General features: G+C 39.9%; 1 protein-coding gene across 4 annotated transcripts in view; it reads right to left on the minus strand.

The window, feature by feature from the left end:
* Nucleotides 1–16,459, minus strand: part of Znf609 (zinc finger protein 609) — a 147,452-nt gene that overhangs the window by 108,333 nt on the left and 22,660 nt on the right. For 3 of the 4 annotated variants that reach the window (XM_057768590.1, XM_057768589.1, XM_057768588.1), the window contains exon 2: nucleotides 1,722–2,598. The exons of the other annotated variant lie outside the window; for it this stretch is intronic. In XM_057768590.1, the coding sequence (XP_057624573.1) occupies nucleotides 1,722–2,471 (750 nt within the window). In that variant the 5' untranslated portion in view covers nucleotides 2,472–2,598. The remainder of the gene's footprint in view (nucleotides 1–1,721; nucleotides 2,599–16,459) is intronic. 4 annotated transcript variants of the gene reach the window in all.

Below are 16,459 nucleotides of genomic sequence, written 5' to 3' on the forward strand. Positions count from 1 at the left end.
AAGCAATCTAATGGGTCTGGAACAGTAGCAAGAACTCCTGGTATTCCCAGGCCTCCTTAAAACAGCATTATCCATCTGCACCCCAGAGAAAATGACAAATCACAGCCAGCACAGGATGAACCATGCCAATAACCAGCTGGAACTTGACTCTACTGAGGTGGACTACAGCATCTGCCACCCAAACACAGGCAGCCTCTCTGGCAGCTGCCACTGGCAAAAGAGAATCAACCATTGTGTTATATAACTGGAAGAAATTACAGCCCTGTTACCAAAGTACCCAGATGTTGCTAAAAGCTACAGATGTGCCAGAGACAAAGACCAAAATCCCTACAGCAAAAAAAAAACAAAAAAAACAAACATAGCAAACAAATAAACAACAACAACAACAAAAGAAAACCAAAACCAAGCTACCATTAAAATCTAGGCAATAAGAGGGCACCACTACCCAAATACATATATCCAGCCTTTATTTATTAACACTTACATATGGAAATAGGTATTCCCTGCTGCAGCTGATGTAATTACAGAGAAATCAATTTGTGCTGCATCTGCTGCGATCAGCTGAATGCATAGGGTGAGCAGAGCAAAGCAGAAAAATCAAGAGCCAAAGAACAGCTCATCAACAGGCCAGCTGCTTTGTAGGAAACTGTAGGCTGCTCAAGTTTGAGGCAGCCTGAGGTGACCCTAACTGGAAACTATTGTACTATAGCCCTACAAGCTTCATTTCCTGAAACACCAACTAAGATCACTTTCCTGGAGGGAGGGACTCAGTCCTAATGCCTCCCAGGGCTGTAGGCACCTATGCTTCCAAGTCAAGCAGCAGAGGAGGTATCATTACACTATTTGGCAGCAATAAAACCACCAGGAGACTTTGATTTCCAATGGTTGCAGGAGATAACTGGCAGACAGGAATACTTTTAGGGGCCAAAGAATCTTTCTAGGTCAAACTTTCAAAGCTACACAGTAACTCATAAGGCCTGATATGTGTTATATAGTATAGTCAGTACCTCCTGCCCCTTGCTTACTGGACTGGTATCTATATTGATTTTTTTTTTTTTTTGGTAGCTACCAATAGAAAACTTAGCAGATATGCCATGACAATTAACTCTTTGTCCTTTCAGAGACCCAGCAGTACCATTTATCCCATTAAGAAGATCATTCTGGGGGTTGGAGAGACAGCTCACTAGTTAAGAGCACTGACTGCTTTTCCAGGAGGTTCATTCCTAGCACCCACATGGGGGCTCACAACTGTTAACTCCAGTTTCAGGGGATCTGACACCAATGCACATAAAGTTAAAAAAACAAAAACAAAAAAACATCATTCATCTTAAACATGTAACCTAGAGTCTACTACATTTATCAACTATTATGATTCTGATAATGAAATTTCAGCCAAGCAGGAAATACGATGAAGATTAAATACCAACCTATAACAAGTGTCTGACATGTGACAATAACAAGGTGTGAGAAAATTCATTCTACCAAGTAGCTGACCCCCAAACAGAAACTGTATTCCAAGAGGTCTAAGCCTGCTGCAAATGACTCTGTAGGGAATCCTTTAATTTGGAACAAAATCACATTATCATTATCAGCTGCTCTGACCTTGTAATTGGTCATTACCCACAAACTAATGAGCTTCCCACAGAGTGCATACAACAGTTGGCAGTTAGTCCAGGGCAGTTCTGACCGGCAATGGGCAGTCAGATCTAGCCACCTCTTACCTTTTCAGACTTGACTTTCTTTAGAGGCCGACACTCATTCTCCCCTTCCTCTGGCTCCGGCTTAGTTCCCAAAGGATTGAGTGCTGCCCCAGGTTCAATAGCTATACTCCCAAGTGGCTCCACGGTTCCTGTATCCATCCCTGCACTTCCGTCATACTGACCACCACCCCGTCCTCCCAAGGGAACTGGCTGGAGGACCCCAGGATCCTTTTCCGAACAAGTCCCCACTCCTTCGCTTCTCTCCTTCTTGCTCTTAGATGAGCTGTTCTCTTTTTCCTTTTTGGAGCCAGCTACACTGCGTGATGCCTTAGCAGCCTTCTCTGAGCCCTTGGGGCCAATAGCAGCAACCAGGCCTCCTGTACTGGTACCATCTCCCGAGCGACCCTGCACTTCTTTCTTGTTTGTTGCTCCCTCACTTGGAGAGAACAAGGAAGTCCCTGGAGTGGGCTTACTAGTGTCTTTGCCACTCTTATTCCTTTTGGATTTTGATTTGCCTTCCTTCCCTTGAGGACCTGGCACTGGGGTCACAAACTTGATGTTGTCTGGTAGTGTGGCCACAGCGTTGGGAGCTGGTATCCCCACCTCCTTTGAGCCTGACATTTCCAGTTTCTGCTGGTCCTTTTCCAGATCGGCGTCCAGGTCAATGATGAGATTCCCTACTCCAATGTCCCATTCATCCCCACTGTCGTACGTCTCAACCGGGTTTGCATCCACTCCTTTCCCACCGGAGGCTCCACTGCTCAAGGACATCTTAGAGTCAACGTCCCACCTCAAGATTCAAGGCTCTTCCTTGCCCCCAGCTTTCCTATTTTCAGCTTCAGCTATGTTCTCAAACCTGCCTCCTTGGCCAGTACATGTCCAGTGGACAACATCATTGCTGGAAAAAGAAAATTTTAAAAATCCGTTAAAGAAAACAATACAGGCAAGGAGATAGAGTGAAATAAACTCCCATACAAAATGGACCTTCCTGTGTGGCTATCATACCTCAATGGACAAGACAAGCTCAGTTGTATTTCCAACCATGTCACGATGGACCTAGAGAAGGTAATTCCCACTCCATCTCCTCAGGGAAGAATACAGTATTTCTAGGTGCCCAAGATTCTGTGGTGTTAACTAGTAGTCCTTTACAATTAGTTCCCCCTTCCTGAAAGACTTCTGCTACTGCGGCCAGCTGGCAATCCTGTTTGAATCAGTACAGGCCAAAGCACATCACAGATTGAAGTTACAACAACTCTGCTCACACCCCCTTTCTGCTAGCTACTTGAATTATCAGTGACTCAGAACATGATCTAGCAAAAGCCTTAACAGCTCTCTGCTAACAGCCAATCCCTACTAAAAATAGTGTACAGATTCCTTGTCATTCTAGCATTTAAGAAAAATGCCTTACTATGGTTAAGGGAAATAAAACAGAAGGCAGACTAGGAAAAATGCAAATTCAGTGTGTAACTGCAACCAGAGGGAATAATTCTCAGAGGGGACTGAACTTATGACTTAAGCCCAGAGAAATTACAAAGTCCTTATCAAACTCTAGGCTGGAAATCACGTCCACAAAGCAGGGTTCAATACAGCCTCTACTAAAAATAGTGTACAGATTCCTTGTCATTCTAGCATTTAAGAAAAATGCCTTACTATGGTTAAGGGAAATAAAACAGAAGGCAGACTAGGAAAAATGCAAATTCAGTGTGTAACTGCAACCAGAGGGAATAATTCTCAGAGGGGACTGAACTTATGACTTAAGCCCAGAGAAATTACAAAGTCCTTATCAAACTCTAGGCTGGAAATCACGTCCACAAAGCAGGGTTCAATACAGCCTTTCACGCTAAAATATCTACGAAGAAAAATATTTTCCTTGACTCTGCTGAAAGCCTATCTCCCGAAAGTAGAGTGATTCTTTCTTTGATATGGTGAAATTTAAAGAACCAACTGGAAAACACCACAACTTTACCCAACTTAAAGCAGAGACTGGCTTTAAAAGGATAATTTATGTCTCTCCACTGTCTTCAGGCTTAGGAGACCTAGAGGGAAACATCATCTAGAAAACCCAGCAATCAATATGTACCATCCAGCAACTACTTTATGATAAAGCCAAAAGTTTGTTCTTACTTATTCCTTTGTGTACTATCTTTCTGTATCTGTTTAGAAATGATTCACAGAGAACAAGGCAAGACTTTCCACCTATTCTGTCATAAGAGTGTCTACAAAATTAGGGTCCTGGGCTGGAGAGATGGGTCAGTGGTTAAGAGCGTTGCCTGCTCTTCCAAAGGTTCTGAGTTCAATTCCCAGCAACCACATGGTGGCTCACAACCATCTGTAATGAGGTCTGGTGCCCTCTTCTGGCCTGTAGACATACACACAGACAGAATATTGTATACATAATAAATAAATAAACAAACAAAATTAGGGTCCTGAGGCAAAAAAAAAAGTCATTCTAGAACAGGACTGTACTAAGTGAACACACGCAAGTAACTGAGATTTTAAGCAAGAAGTAATACACCTTAATCTTCAGTTTAGCTTTAGATTTGAGAAGCACACCCATTAATTAAGTAGAAAGTTGTCAACAGCAATCAATTACTACTTATTAGCAAATATTAAGTCTACACAAACCTTGCTTTCTATAGAATGAGCTAAAGTAAGGGTGGGAGGATAAGATATAACAACTAAGAGAAGAAAAATTACCCCATTAAAGGCAAAGGAAATATAACCCCTGAAAAGTCAGAGAGATGAGGATTTTCAAAGTGACCTAAGAATTCTAAAGAAATGTTTAGTGAACTATCTAGAATTTTTAATACTCAAGAAGACTTGGGCCAGGCGGTGGTGGCGCACGCCTTTAATCCCAGCACTTGGGAGGCAGAGGCAGATGGATCTCTGTGAGTTCGAGACCAGCCTGGTCTACAAGAGCTAGTTCCAGGACAGGCTCCAAAACCACAGAGAAACCCTGTCTCGAAAACAAAAAACAAAAAACAAAAAAAAAGACTTGGGTAGTAGTAGAACAGATATTTGTTCATTCACCTGATATTCTTAAAACTTGCCAGGTAGTGGTAACACACACCTTTAATTCCAGCACTTGGGAGGCAGAGGCAAGCAAATCTCTGGGTTCGAGGCCAGCCTGGTCTGCAAAAGTTAGTTCTAGGACAGCCAGAGTAACACAGAGAAACCCTGTCTCAAAAAACAAAACAAACCAATCAACCAAACAACAAAAGTGCAGAAATAAAACTTATTCCCTAAGATACACCAAACATTAAACAAATGTTAGGAATATAGCAACAAATCACAGTGAACAAAGCAACAGAATGTGGTATTGGAGACAATTCTATAAGGGCGAAGGGCATTTTTAGGAAAGGGAATGCTAAACTGAATTCCCACTGAAGAGGATTATGACAGCACAGATCTTCGGCAGCTGATAATGCATCAAGTCGACACACTCTTTAACTGTGGCTAGGGTTACTATCTACTCCACATTAAGAGTTTACTCCCCATCTCCAGAGCTACATTATTATCGGTGTGTAATTTAGCCACTCACTAATGACTACATGTAGTTTTATCCTTGAAAAACTACTATAACTTTCCTAACATTCAAGAGAATTTTCTCTATAAAATAGGACGGTAATAAAGAGACTGGAGGAGAGAAAAGGAAAGCATAAACATAAAATGAATGGGACTTGCTAAGAGTTCTTTTTTCACTAAACTGGTTGACGTATATAGGAGATAAAGCATGCCAATAAGGAAGAAAAGCTTTAAAAAGGTAACAGTCTGAAATGAAAAGATATAACTTAGTTGAAACGACAAAAGGACATACCACTAGGGAAGAGAAGAGGGAAGCAGAGGGTAGTAAAGTGCTTGCTTATACACAAAGAAAGGAAGATGCAAATTAAAGCTTAGTGTCAATTAAAACCACAACAATCAAAAAAGCGCAAAGATAAATCTATGCAATGAGATCACATAAAGTTATCTTTCCAGAATGCACAGAGAATGAACAATAAAGACAAAATAATAAAGGAAACAGAGAGGTGCCACTAAAGAGATTAGAAGGGGAGAAAAGCAACCTACCAAAGATAAAATACAGGGATAACACATTGAGGAAAACAAAGACCTTGCATGCAAACTGAAAATGGTCACTAAATGTTCAGCAAATTCATTTGTTTAGAGAGACAGAATCTCAAACAGCCCAAGACGGCTTCAAATGTGCTGTGTAACTGAAGATGGCCTTGAACTTTGACCCTCATCCGCTGACTTGGACAGGACAAGCAGGTACCACACACTTAGCCCTTTTTTTAGACTGGATCCTCTTACGTTGCCAAGATTGGTTTCAAGCTCATGAGTTCAAGTGGGCTTTCTGCCTCAGTCTCCTAACACTTGGGATTACAGGCCATGTGTCATCACACCTGGTTTTGTGAAATCAATGGTTTTTAAACAGGAAAAACAGCCAGGCAGTGGTGTTTCACGCTTTTAATGCTAGACCTCAGGAGGCAGTGGGAGGAGTTGGAGGTCAGCCTGGTCTACAGAGGGAGTTCCAGGAAAACCAAGGTTACACAAAGAAACCCTGTCTTGAAACAGCTCCCACCCCCACACCCCCCAAAAATACAAGCATGGGCTACATTAGATATGATCTTAAAAACAAACAACAAAAAATGAGAAGGGAAAGGGAATCTATAGAATTTTGAATAGAAAATTTGTTAGGTAAGAATCTTTTACTAGAAGCTACAGTAAAATAAACAAACCTCTCTCTATTTTGTTTTTTCAAGACAGGGTTTCTCTGTGTAGCCTTGGCTGTCCTAGAATTTACTTTGTAGACCAGGCTAATCTCAAATTCATAGAGATCTGCCCACCTCTGCCTGGAATTAAAGGGATGCACCAGGCTGTAAATAAATAAATCCTTTTAAAGATCTTATATATACTACTAGGTCTGCTGGCAAGGCTACTTGAGAAAATGAGATAGGAGGCTCACAAGTTTGACAACTGCCTGGACTAGAGTTAAGTTCAAGACCAGTTTGTGCATCCCAGGGAGATTCTGTCTCAAGAGTAAAAAACAAAAAACAAACAAACAAACAAAAATAACAGACATTTTTAAGTGGGAAAAGAATGTTTTTTATTTATTTTATACCCTGACTGAAGTTTTCCCTCCCTTCTCTCCTCCCATCAAAAACATTTTTAGCCAGTAAGTGGTGGCACACTCCTTTAATCCCAACACTAGGGAGGCAGAGGCAGGAAGATCTCTGTGAGTTCAAGGCCAGTCTAGCCAACAAAACTAGTTCCTGGACAGCTAAGGCTGTTTCACAGAGAAACCCTAGACAACCTAGGAGGGTGGGGAGAGATCAGTTGAGCCAAAAGTTCCATGTTCTAGCTTCAATCAAAACAAAAATTATATTAAAGGTTTTAGCTGTTTTTAATGTGGTCAAAACAGTATTTTTTCATTTTTGCAAAGTTTTTAAAAGATTTATTTATGTATATGGGTGTTTTGCCTTTGTGTGTGTGTGTGTGCATGCACATACATGTGCCCACAAAGGCCAGAAGAAGGCATTGGATTTTCTGAAACTGGTGTTATCGATGCTTGTGGGGTATTAAGAACTGAAACCACGCTGGGCGGTGGTGGCGCACGCCTGTAATCCCAGCACTCGGGAGGCAGAGGCAGGCGGATCTCTGTGAGTTCGAGGCCAGCCTAGTCTAGAACAGGAACCAAAAGCTACGGAGAAACCCTGTCTCAAAAATCCAAAAAAAAAAGAAAAGAACTGAAACCAGGTCCTCTGCAAGAGTAGCAAATGTTCTTAACCACTGTGCCTTCTCTAGAACTCTGTTTTCAATTATTTAAGAATACATATATCTTGTCAGAAATTTCATAAAACACTAAAACCAGTTCCATAAATGTAAATAATTCTTGTAAAAACAAATACAATTGTGCAATCTTCAGATGCCATAAATATTAAAAGTTATCATTATTAAAAAGTTATTTTTCTTCTAGAAAACTATCTAGAATTTCTGGATGTCAGGAACATAAAAAAGACATTCCAAGGAATGATTTCTAGTGGTCTTGATGTTCTTTTAGAGAGCTCTTGTCCTATTTCTGACAATAAAGAATTGCATGAGCATTACATTACTTGAAGCAGGTGTCTTTTCAGAAACCCAGCTTTCAAAATTCAGCAGGCTTCATAGTAACTTCGGTGGTACATTTCAAAATACACACTGCAAAATTTCCAAGGATTTCTTTAATTAGCCTTGGTCACAGCAGCCAAAACATTTCCCATCTGTTCCCTACAGTATCACTGGCTTTATAAAGCTAATAATCAGCTCTGACAGGTCATCGAAGAGATGTTTAACCTTAGGAAGTAGGATAACTATCAAGCTAGCTGGAAATGAAAAGCAGTGACCTCTTGCTTCCATAGATGAGAAAGTGCAGGATCAAGACAACCAACTGTTTAAAGAGAGAATGTTTCAAAACACTTATAGTATGCAAGAGCTTCTGTAACTGCTCTCCTTGCTTTTCTTCCCTTCTGTCGAATTGTACTCCATTTCCCTATTTAGGACCCCCACACAACAGACTCTGACATCTTTCGTCCACCATAACTTGTCAATGTCACCTGTGCTGTTTCTGCGGATATCACCAAGAAACTCTTTCTGTATGGCTATGGCTAAAGGACCAACAAGGTCATAAGGATTATTCTTCAATCTCTATATCCACACAAAGTAGTCACATCATAACTGAAGTCCAGATCCCAATTTCCTATTGGAACCCAAATATAGCTCTTGATCTGACAGTCCAGGGATAAATTCATAAACCACACACTTTCAGTTATCAACTACATGTTTTGAGGTTATTTGTCATAGACCATACTACCAAAGGAATAAATCAGACCTCTCTACTAGAAGACTAAGACTGAAAAGAGTAGTTTACTACCCTTGTTCAGAAGGCAAATCAATTACTTAAAGCCAAACTTACATATAAGCACAACAGAAGCACTTCCCTTTCTACCCAGATAGAGCTCTGTAGCCCTAGAAGGCTTTAAACAGAGATTTCTTTTTCTTGTTAACTACTCACAGACAATCCAGTTTAGGCAGAAAATAAAGCATAAAGTGCTACCCTCTCCTCTTTTTAGGGCTTTAGGTAAATTTTTTTTTACAGGCTTTGGCCTGAACGAGTGACAGCTGCATTTAAGTGTACATGGTTTGCTTACAAAACTCATGTCACAAATGAGCAGCAGTCAGGACCATCTGGCTAGGCACTCTTCTCCAAAAATAATGCTATAGCCACTTCTGGTTAACATATTATCATAAAAAAAAATTTAAACTTAGAAGATTTGATTTCAAGGGCTGGAGAGATGGCTCAGCATATTACATACTGTTCTACCAGAGGACCGTGGATTCGATACCCAGTATCCACACTGGGAAGCGCATAAGTAGCTGTAACACAGCTCCAAAAGATCCAAAACCTTCTTTTGGTCTGTGCAGGCCCTCCCACACATGTTGCATACACTATACAAGCACATGCACACATAAATAAATAAAAAAATTAGAGAGAAATTATTTCAGAACTTGAATTTCCAGTTACATTAAGCAAGCTTCATCACTAGATATTAATTTTTCTTATATGAAATGGAAGAAAAATCCACCATTTCTAAGCATGTTCTCAGAACATAAAACTAAAACAGACAACTCAAAACTATCAGTGACTGAAATATCATAAAGTTCTGGTGCCAAACATGCAGAGAGCTATTTTAGGGTTAAACTTCGTTGGTCAACTAACTAGACTAAGTAGTCTCCCCCCTCCCATCCATCCTCCTATCTATCTATCTATCTATCTATCTATCTATCTATCTATCTATCTATCTATCTAATTATTTGGTAAAGAGAGACTCATTGTGCAGTTCAGGCTGGCCTAGAATACAGACTAGGTTTACCTCTGCCTCCCCAGTGCTGGGAAACAAAGGCATGTACCACTATGCCCTACCTTTTTTTTTTTTTTTTTTTGGTTTTTCGAGACAGGGTTTCTCTGTGGCTTTGGAGCCTGTCCTGGAACTAGCTCTGTAGACCAGGCTGGTCTCGAACTCACAGAGATCCGCCTGCCTCTGCCTCCCAAGTGCTGGGATTAAAGGCGTGCGCCACCACTGCCCGGCCTGCCCTACCTTTTTTTTGTTTGGTTTGGTTTTTAAGTATAGACTCTCACTGGGTAGCCTAGGCTTGCCTTGAACTCAAGATCCTCCTGCTTCCTGTGTACTGAGACTATAAGAATGTGCTGCCTCAGCTAGCTATAAATCATCTACAGCATTTAAAAAAGTAAAGAACCGCGCAGTGGCACATGAATTTAATCCCAGCACTCAAAAGGCAGTCAGGTGGATCTCTGTGAGTTTGAAGCACGCTGGTCTACAAAGCAAGCACTATACAGAGAAACACTATCTAGAAAAAAACAAAATAAAGTTTAAAAAGTATAAAGAAAATGTTAAAACAAATTAGATTTCAGATTTTACCAATTAGCCATTGGGGTCCTATGAAGGGAAACGACAATCATTTCTTCTTTTACAGACTGATTTAGGTTCTCCTTTTCAAGGATTCCTACCCAGCTGGGATGTAACTGAGTTATTATTACAGTGCTTGCTTTTAAATCTCAGTAACCTAATGGATAAACCACAGACCTCCAAGAACGCTAGCCTAGCAGGCACAGTTCAATCCCGTAGCACCCATAGAAACACACTTGGGAGGTAGAGGCAGGAAGACCAGAAGTTCAAGACCATCCTCAGGAGGTGGAGAAGGACATTTTCTTCAGTGGTATAGCCACTGATAAGCTGTCCATTCCTCCATAAATAACCCCTAGCCCACATTCACATAAGTAACCCTAATTAAATTCCTTGGTTCACAAATCAAAAGAAGAAAAAAAGACATCAAAGTAAAAGGTGAAATAGGAAAGAAATCAGCAGAAGTGGGAGGGTCAAGAGGTAAGTGGATGTAAATACAGACACATTATATATGAAAATATTTAATATATGCTAATAAAATAACATCCCCTACACTATTTCTACTTTCAGATGTGGCTCAGAAAACCTTATTCTATAATGACTGACAGATTCTATCTTGTTTCAAATCTTTCAAGTCCAGGTTAGGGACGCAGCTCAGTGATAGAGTACTTAACTATTATGCATAGATCTCTGGGTTCAATTTCCAGCACCTCAAAACAAACATCTCTCAGGTTCAATGTACAAAGCTCATATTTTCTTTCACCAAGCTCTTCCAACCCACTAGATTGTTGAGCTGACAAGGCACACCTTCAAATAAAAATGGTATGAAGTTCAATATGGGTATGTGCATAGAGAACTGAAAATAAATCAATGGGATACAACAAAGTTGCTGAGAAGAGTATCATATTATATCATGTTCCCTGAATCCCAATGCTGCCCTTAAATCACATCATCTTAGGTACCCTCCGGTGAGGATAGTACAACATGTAAACCATTCTGAGCTTACTCAGACAGAATAGTAACGTATCTCCCTCTCCACCTGCCACATTTCAAGAGAACTCACTAATCAACTGAATTTCCACCCAGGGCTCCATGAGAAATGCAATCAACTTCCCTTTGGGTTTCTTCCTTACATTAAACTAATTTATTGCATTAATTACTGTAACAAAGGAACTGTGTCATCTCCTCAAGTAACAGCTCTCTGCCATGTAACACCAATGAAGTTAGATTAAAAAAAATTCACTAACTGTATCAATTTGAAAAGACAGATCCAATCAACTGGGCTCATCTGACCATGTGTCACATAAGGACAGCAGAGTAGAATTGTAGCATCTCTGTCTCCAAATCTTTTTAAGCTGCAGCTCATGAATAGTTTTATGGTCCTTACAAGCTTCTATTCTCAGACAAAGATTATGAGGCTTGACCTGTTTCATTTCACATAAGCAACTGACATTTCCAGCAGGACAAAGCTATTCAAGAGAGCTCAGGTATAGACAGATCCTTGGTTGTTTGTCAATATCGTTCTGTGTCAGCAGAAGTATCTCACATAAGATGAACAGCATACTAAACTGTAAATAATTCAGTCTCAATTCTCCAGAGATTTAATTGGTGAAACTGACCCATATAGGAAAGGCTTATCAAGACCTGTATGTAGGCCAAAAAGCAGAAGGTGAAGATGATCTGAAGCAACAACAATAACAACAACAAAAACCTCTGCCACTATGCTCCTGTTGCAATTAAAGGGCTACATATCCCTTTATATTTTCCTCAAAGAGAAAAATACTATTATTATTTTTTGGATGTAGGAAGGAGCTAGACTCAGTGGGAGAGTACTTGTCCCATTGTATGGGGCGTGGATAAAGCCCTGAACTCCAGCTCTAATACCAAGGATGGGGGAGGAAGGCATGATAGCACATGCATAAAATCTAGGCACTCAGATAGCTGAGGTCAGAGGCTCACAAACTGGAAGTCAGCCTGGGTTTCATAACAAATGCCAGGGCGACTGGGACACATGGTAAGATTCTGTCACAAAACAAACAAAACCCACAACAACCAGTTAGGGAAAGATTACAAAACAAAGCAGGCTCCATGTTTCTCAAAATATTTAATTGTCCTTTAGTATTTTGTTAACTTACAGCTTAAGCTATGCATAATTCCTTCTAAAACCAGATGCTCTAAACATAACCAACTCATGTGAAACCCCCTCATGTACAGATAGCTCTTTGACCTACAAGAGGTTATCGCCCAATAAAGTCATCCTAAATTTAAAATGTCATTACCAAAATACATTTAGTATGCTTCATCTACAGACTGAATATGAAGGTTTTGAAAACAGTGCACCATCAAGTATGACTGTTTAGCACCATGACTGAGTGGCTACTGGGAACTGCAGTCCTGGCCCACCCCAACCCCAGCACTCCTGAGAGTAGAAAACTACATACTGCTAGTCCAGATACAGATAAACAGCAAAATCAAACTCTGAAGTATAATTTGCTTTGCTTCTGACTTTTCTTTTCTTTTCTTTTTTTTTTTTTCTGTCTTTTGTTTAACTTTTTTCTCTGTATAACAGCCCTGGTTGTCCTGGAACTTGCTTTGTAGACCACGCTGGTCTTTAACTCTGATCGGCCTGCCTCTGCCTTCTAAATGCTGGGACTAAAGGCATGTGCCACCACTGCCCAGCACTTTCTAACTTTTAAAAAGGGGTCTAGGGCCGGGCGGTGGTGGCGCACGCCTTTAATCCCAGCACTTGGGAGGCAGAGGCAGGCGGATCTCTGTGAGTTCGAGACCAGCCTGGTCTACAGAGCTAGTTCCAGGACAGGCTCCAAAACCACAGAGAAACCCTGTCTCGAAAAACCAATAAATAAATAAATAAATAAATAAATAAATAAATAAATAAATAGGGGTCTAGAATATGGCTCCTATTAAACATGTATAATTTTCTCATAATCATAAAGCCAAAAAGTTCTAGCAACCAATTATAAACTGAAGACTGGCTATGCATACTTAAAAAAATGGTGGAACATAACTGTAATCTCAGAAGCAGGTAATCTCTAAATTCTAGACTAACCTAAACTACAGAAACTAGCCGAGGTTACACAGGAGAACCTGTCGAGAGAGAGAGAGAGAGAGAGAGAGAGAGAGAGAGAGAGAGAGAGAGAGAGAGAGAGAGAGAATATGAATATGGAATTAGAGGATGTACGAGAGATGGCTCAGCAACTCCAGCTCTAGGAGATCCAATGCCTTCTTCTAACCTCTGTGGGCTCCTGCATGTACATGGTGCACATAAACTCATAAAAGCAAACACATATACATAAATCTATTTTTTATAAAGGAAAGAAAAATAAATTTTTAGTATACATAAGAATGGGCACATAAAGCAATAAATATATACTTAAATATACAATAAATATAAAAATTCTATCAGACTTAAAGTATGCTTTTGTCAAACTGGTCATGTCTGGAAGGTCAACACTGAGAGGGAGCATGAGCAAACACTGTAGTGTATTGGGAAAATCCTATACAGGGAACTGATTTGTGGCTATCTGGCTAAACAAAAGATGTATATAAGATCTGTGCATTTGGCAGGCATGGTGATGTTTGTCTTTAATCCAAGCTCTCAGAGAAGCAGAACTCTGAATTCAAGACCAGAACTACATAGTCAGGTTTACATAGCAAGTTCAAACCAACCAGAACTACATAGTGGGACTCTGTTTCAAAAGGATGAACAAGTAAAGATAGACAGATTTGTGCATTTACTTTACTTAACTGTATATACAGTATTCTTCTCCAAACAAAATTAAGGGAGTAAATACAAAAATCCCATGTGATGGCTCAGTGGTTAAGAGCACTGGCTGCTCTTCCAGAGGACCAGGTTCAACTCCCAGCTAACAACTCTCTGTAACTCTAAGATCTGAAACCTCACAGAGACATACACACACACACACAAAAACAACAATGCACATAAAATAAAAATAAATATTTTTCTTCAATTGTTTATTTATTCATTTCTTTATTTGATTTTTCGAGACAGGTTTTCTCTGTAGCTTTGGAGCCTATCTTAGAATTAGCTCTGTAGACCAGGCTGACCTTGAACTCACAGAGCTATATCTGCCTGCCTCTGCCTTCCAAGTGCTGAGACTAAAGGTTTGCACCATTAAACCCAGCCAAAATAAATACTTTTTTAAAAAAATCCTGTATTACTAGATCCTAGCCCTAAAGTAGTAATAATTTATTTATATACTTACATTTACAGTGTTGAGGATGGAACTCAGGACTTATGCAATCTAAATATGTGCTCTACCCTGAGTTATATACCTTTATCCTTATTATGCTGTTTTAAATTTATTAATTTTTACATGTATATCTATTATTAGTATGCGTGTGCATGATGTTCGTGCGGGCACAGATGCAATGGTAAACAATTTTGTGAATTCAGTTCTCTCCTTCCACTTTTACATGGGTTCCAGGGATTGAACCCAGGTTGCTACATTTGTATAGCAAGCACCTTTCCCTGCTAAGTCATCCCATCAGTCTTCACTTGAAGCATTTTTTATGCAAAGGGAACCATGTCATCAAACATCACAAGTTAGGATATTTTCAACAGGAAAAAGAGAAGGAAGAAAAAAGTTAACCAAAGTATAGATTAAATAAAATATAATAAAAATACTAAATACTTAGGTTGCTTTCAGAGAGTAAGTCCTGATATTAAGGGGCACATAATAGTCTAAATTGATTTTTTTTCATTAAAAATTAAAGCACTGTTACACGCACACACGCACACACACACACACACACACACACACACACACACACACATCCTGCTGAAGATCCAGCCCAGGCCCTCACTTGTGCTATATGCTATACATGAGCTGTGTCATTGAACTACATTGGCTTCATTATTTTCTTAAGAAAAGTCAAGAAACAACAACCAAGGCAGTGGTGACGCTTGCCTTTAATCCCAGCACTCAGGAGGCAGAGGCAGGTGGATTTCTGTGAGTTCGAGGCCAGCCTGGTCTACAGAGTAAATTCCAGGACAGTCAGAGCTATATACAGAGAAACGCTATCAAAAAAAAAAAAAAGAAAGAAAGAAAGGAAGGAAGGAAGGAAGGAAGGAAGGAAGGAAGGAAGGAAGGAAGGAAGGAAGGAAGGAAAAGGAAAATCAAGAAACAAAACAAAATCCATTTTAATAAATAGAAATTTCTTATTCAGTTAGTTGTATAAAATAGAATCATATATAGGCCAGGATGACCTCAAACTCACTAGTACCTGTATGAACATCTGATCCTCCTTCCTTCACCTTTCAAGAGCCTGTACAATAATACAAACCTAACAATTTTAATAAAATAGTCCCCAAACATTCCTGGGTACTCTTAGAAGACTATACTGAAGTTTATTTGGGGGCCAGAGAAATGGCTTAATGGTTAAGAGCTCTGCTCTTTCAGAGGACCTAAACTTTGTTTCCAGCACCCACATCAGGCAGCTCACAACCACCTGTAACTCCAGCTCTAAGGGATCAGATAGATGCCCCCTTCTGACTTCTGCACTCATATGGACAAACCCACACAGATACACAACTAAAAAAATAAATCTTTAAGTTTGACATAGTGGAAAAGACCTTTAATACCAGCATTGGGCATGCAGGCAGATCTCTGTGAATTTGAGGCAAGCTTGTTTCTTAGGCTAATAAAGCAAGTTCCAAGACAGACAAGGAGAGACCCTACATAGAGAGACCCTATCTTAAAAATACCACGCGCCCATTTAAAAAAAAAACTTATTATAGGAAATCACAAAACATGCCTCAAGTATTCACTAGTTAAAGACCAGCCCAAGCTACATGCTAAGACTCTATTTAAAAATAAACAGTGCTTGCCAAGCATGCACAAGGCATAAACAAACAAACAAACAAACAAAAGAAAGAATGAATAAATAAGTACAAAACCAAAACAAAGCCAAGCCTGGTAGCACACGTCTGTAATCTACTTACTGGGGAGGCAGAAGTAAGAGGACAGCAAGTTCAAAAGCTACCAAGGCTACATAGCAAGTTCAAGGTAATACCAGGCAACTTTATAAGCCCCTATCTTAAAATTTAGAAGTAAAGCTGGCCATGGTAGTACATACCTTTATTCCAGTGCTTGGAAGTCAGAGGGAGGAAGATCTCAATGAGTTTAAGGTTAGCCTGGTCTATGTAAGAAGTTTCAGGCCAACAAAGGCTATAAAGGGAGACTCTGTCTCCAAAACAAAGAAAGAAATGTCAAAAAATTTGGGTGTGGGTGGGCTGGAGAGATGGTTCAGTGGTTA

This window comes from Chionomys nivalis, chromosome 4 (assembly GCF_950005125.1).
Source record: "Chionomys nivalis chromosome 4, mChiNiv1.1, whole genome shotgun sequence".
Lineage (NCBI taxonomy): Eukaryota > Metazoa > Chordata > Mammalia > Rodentia > Cricetidae > Chionomys > Chionomys nivalis.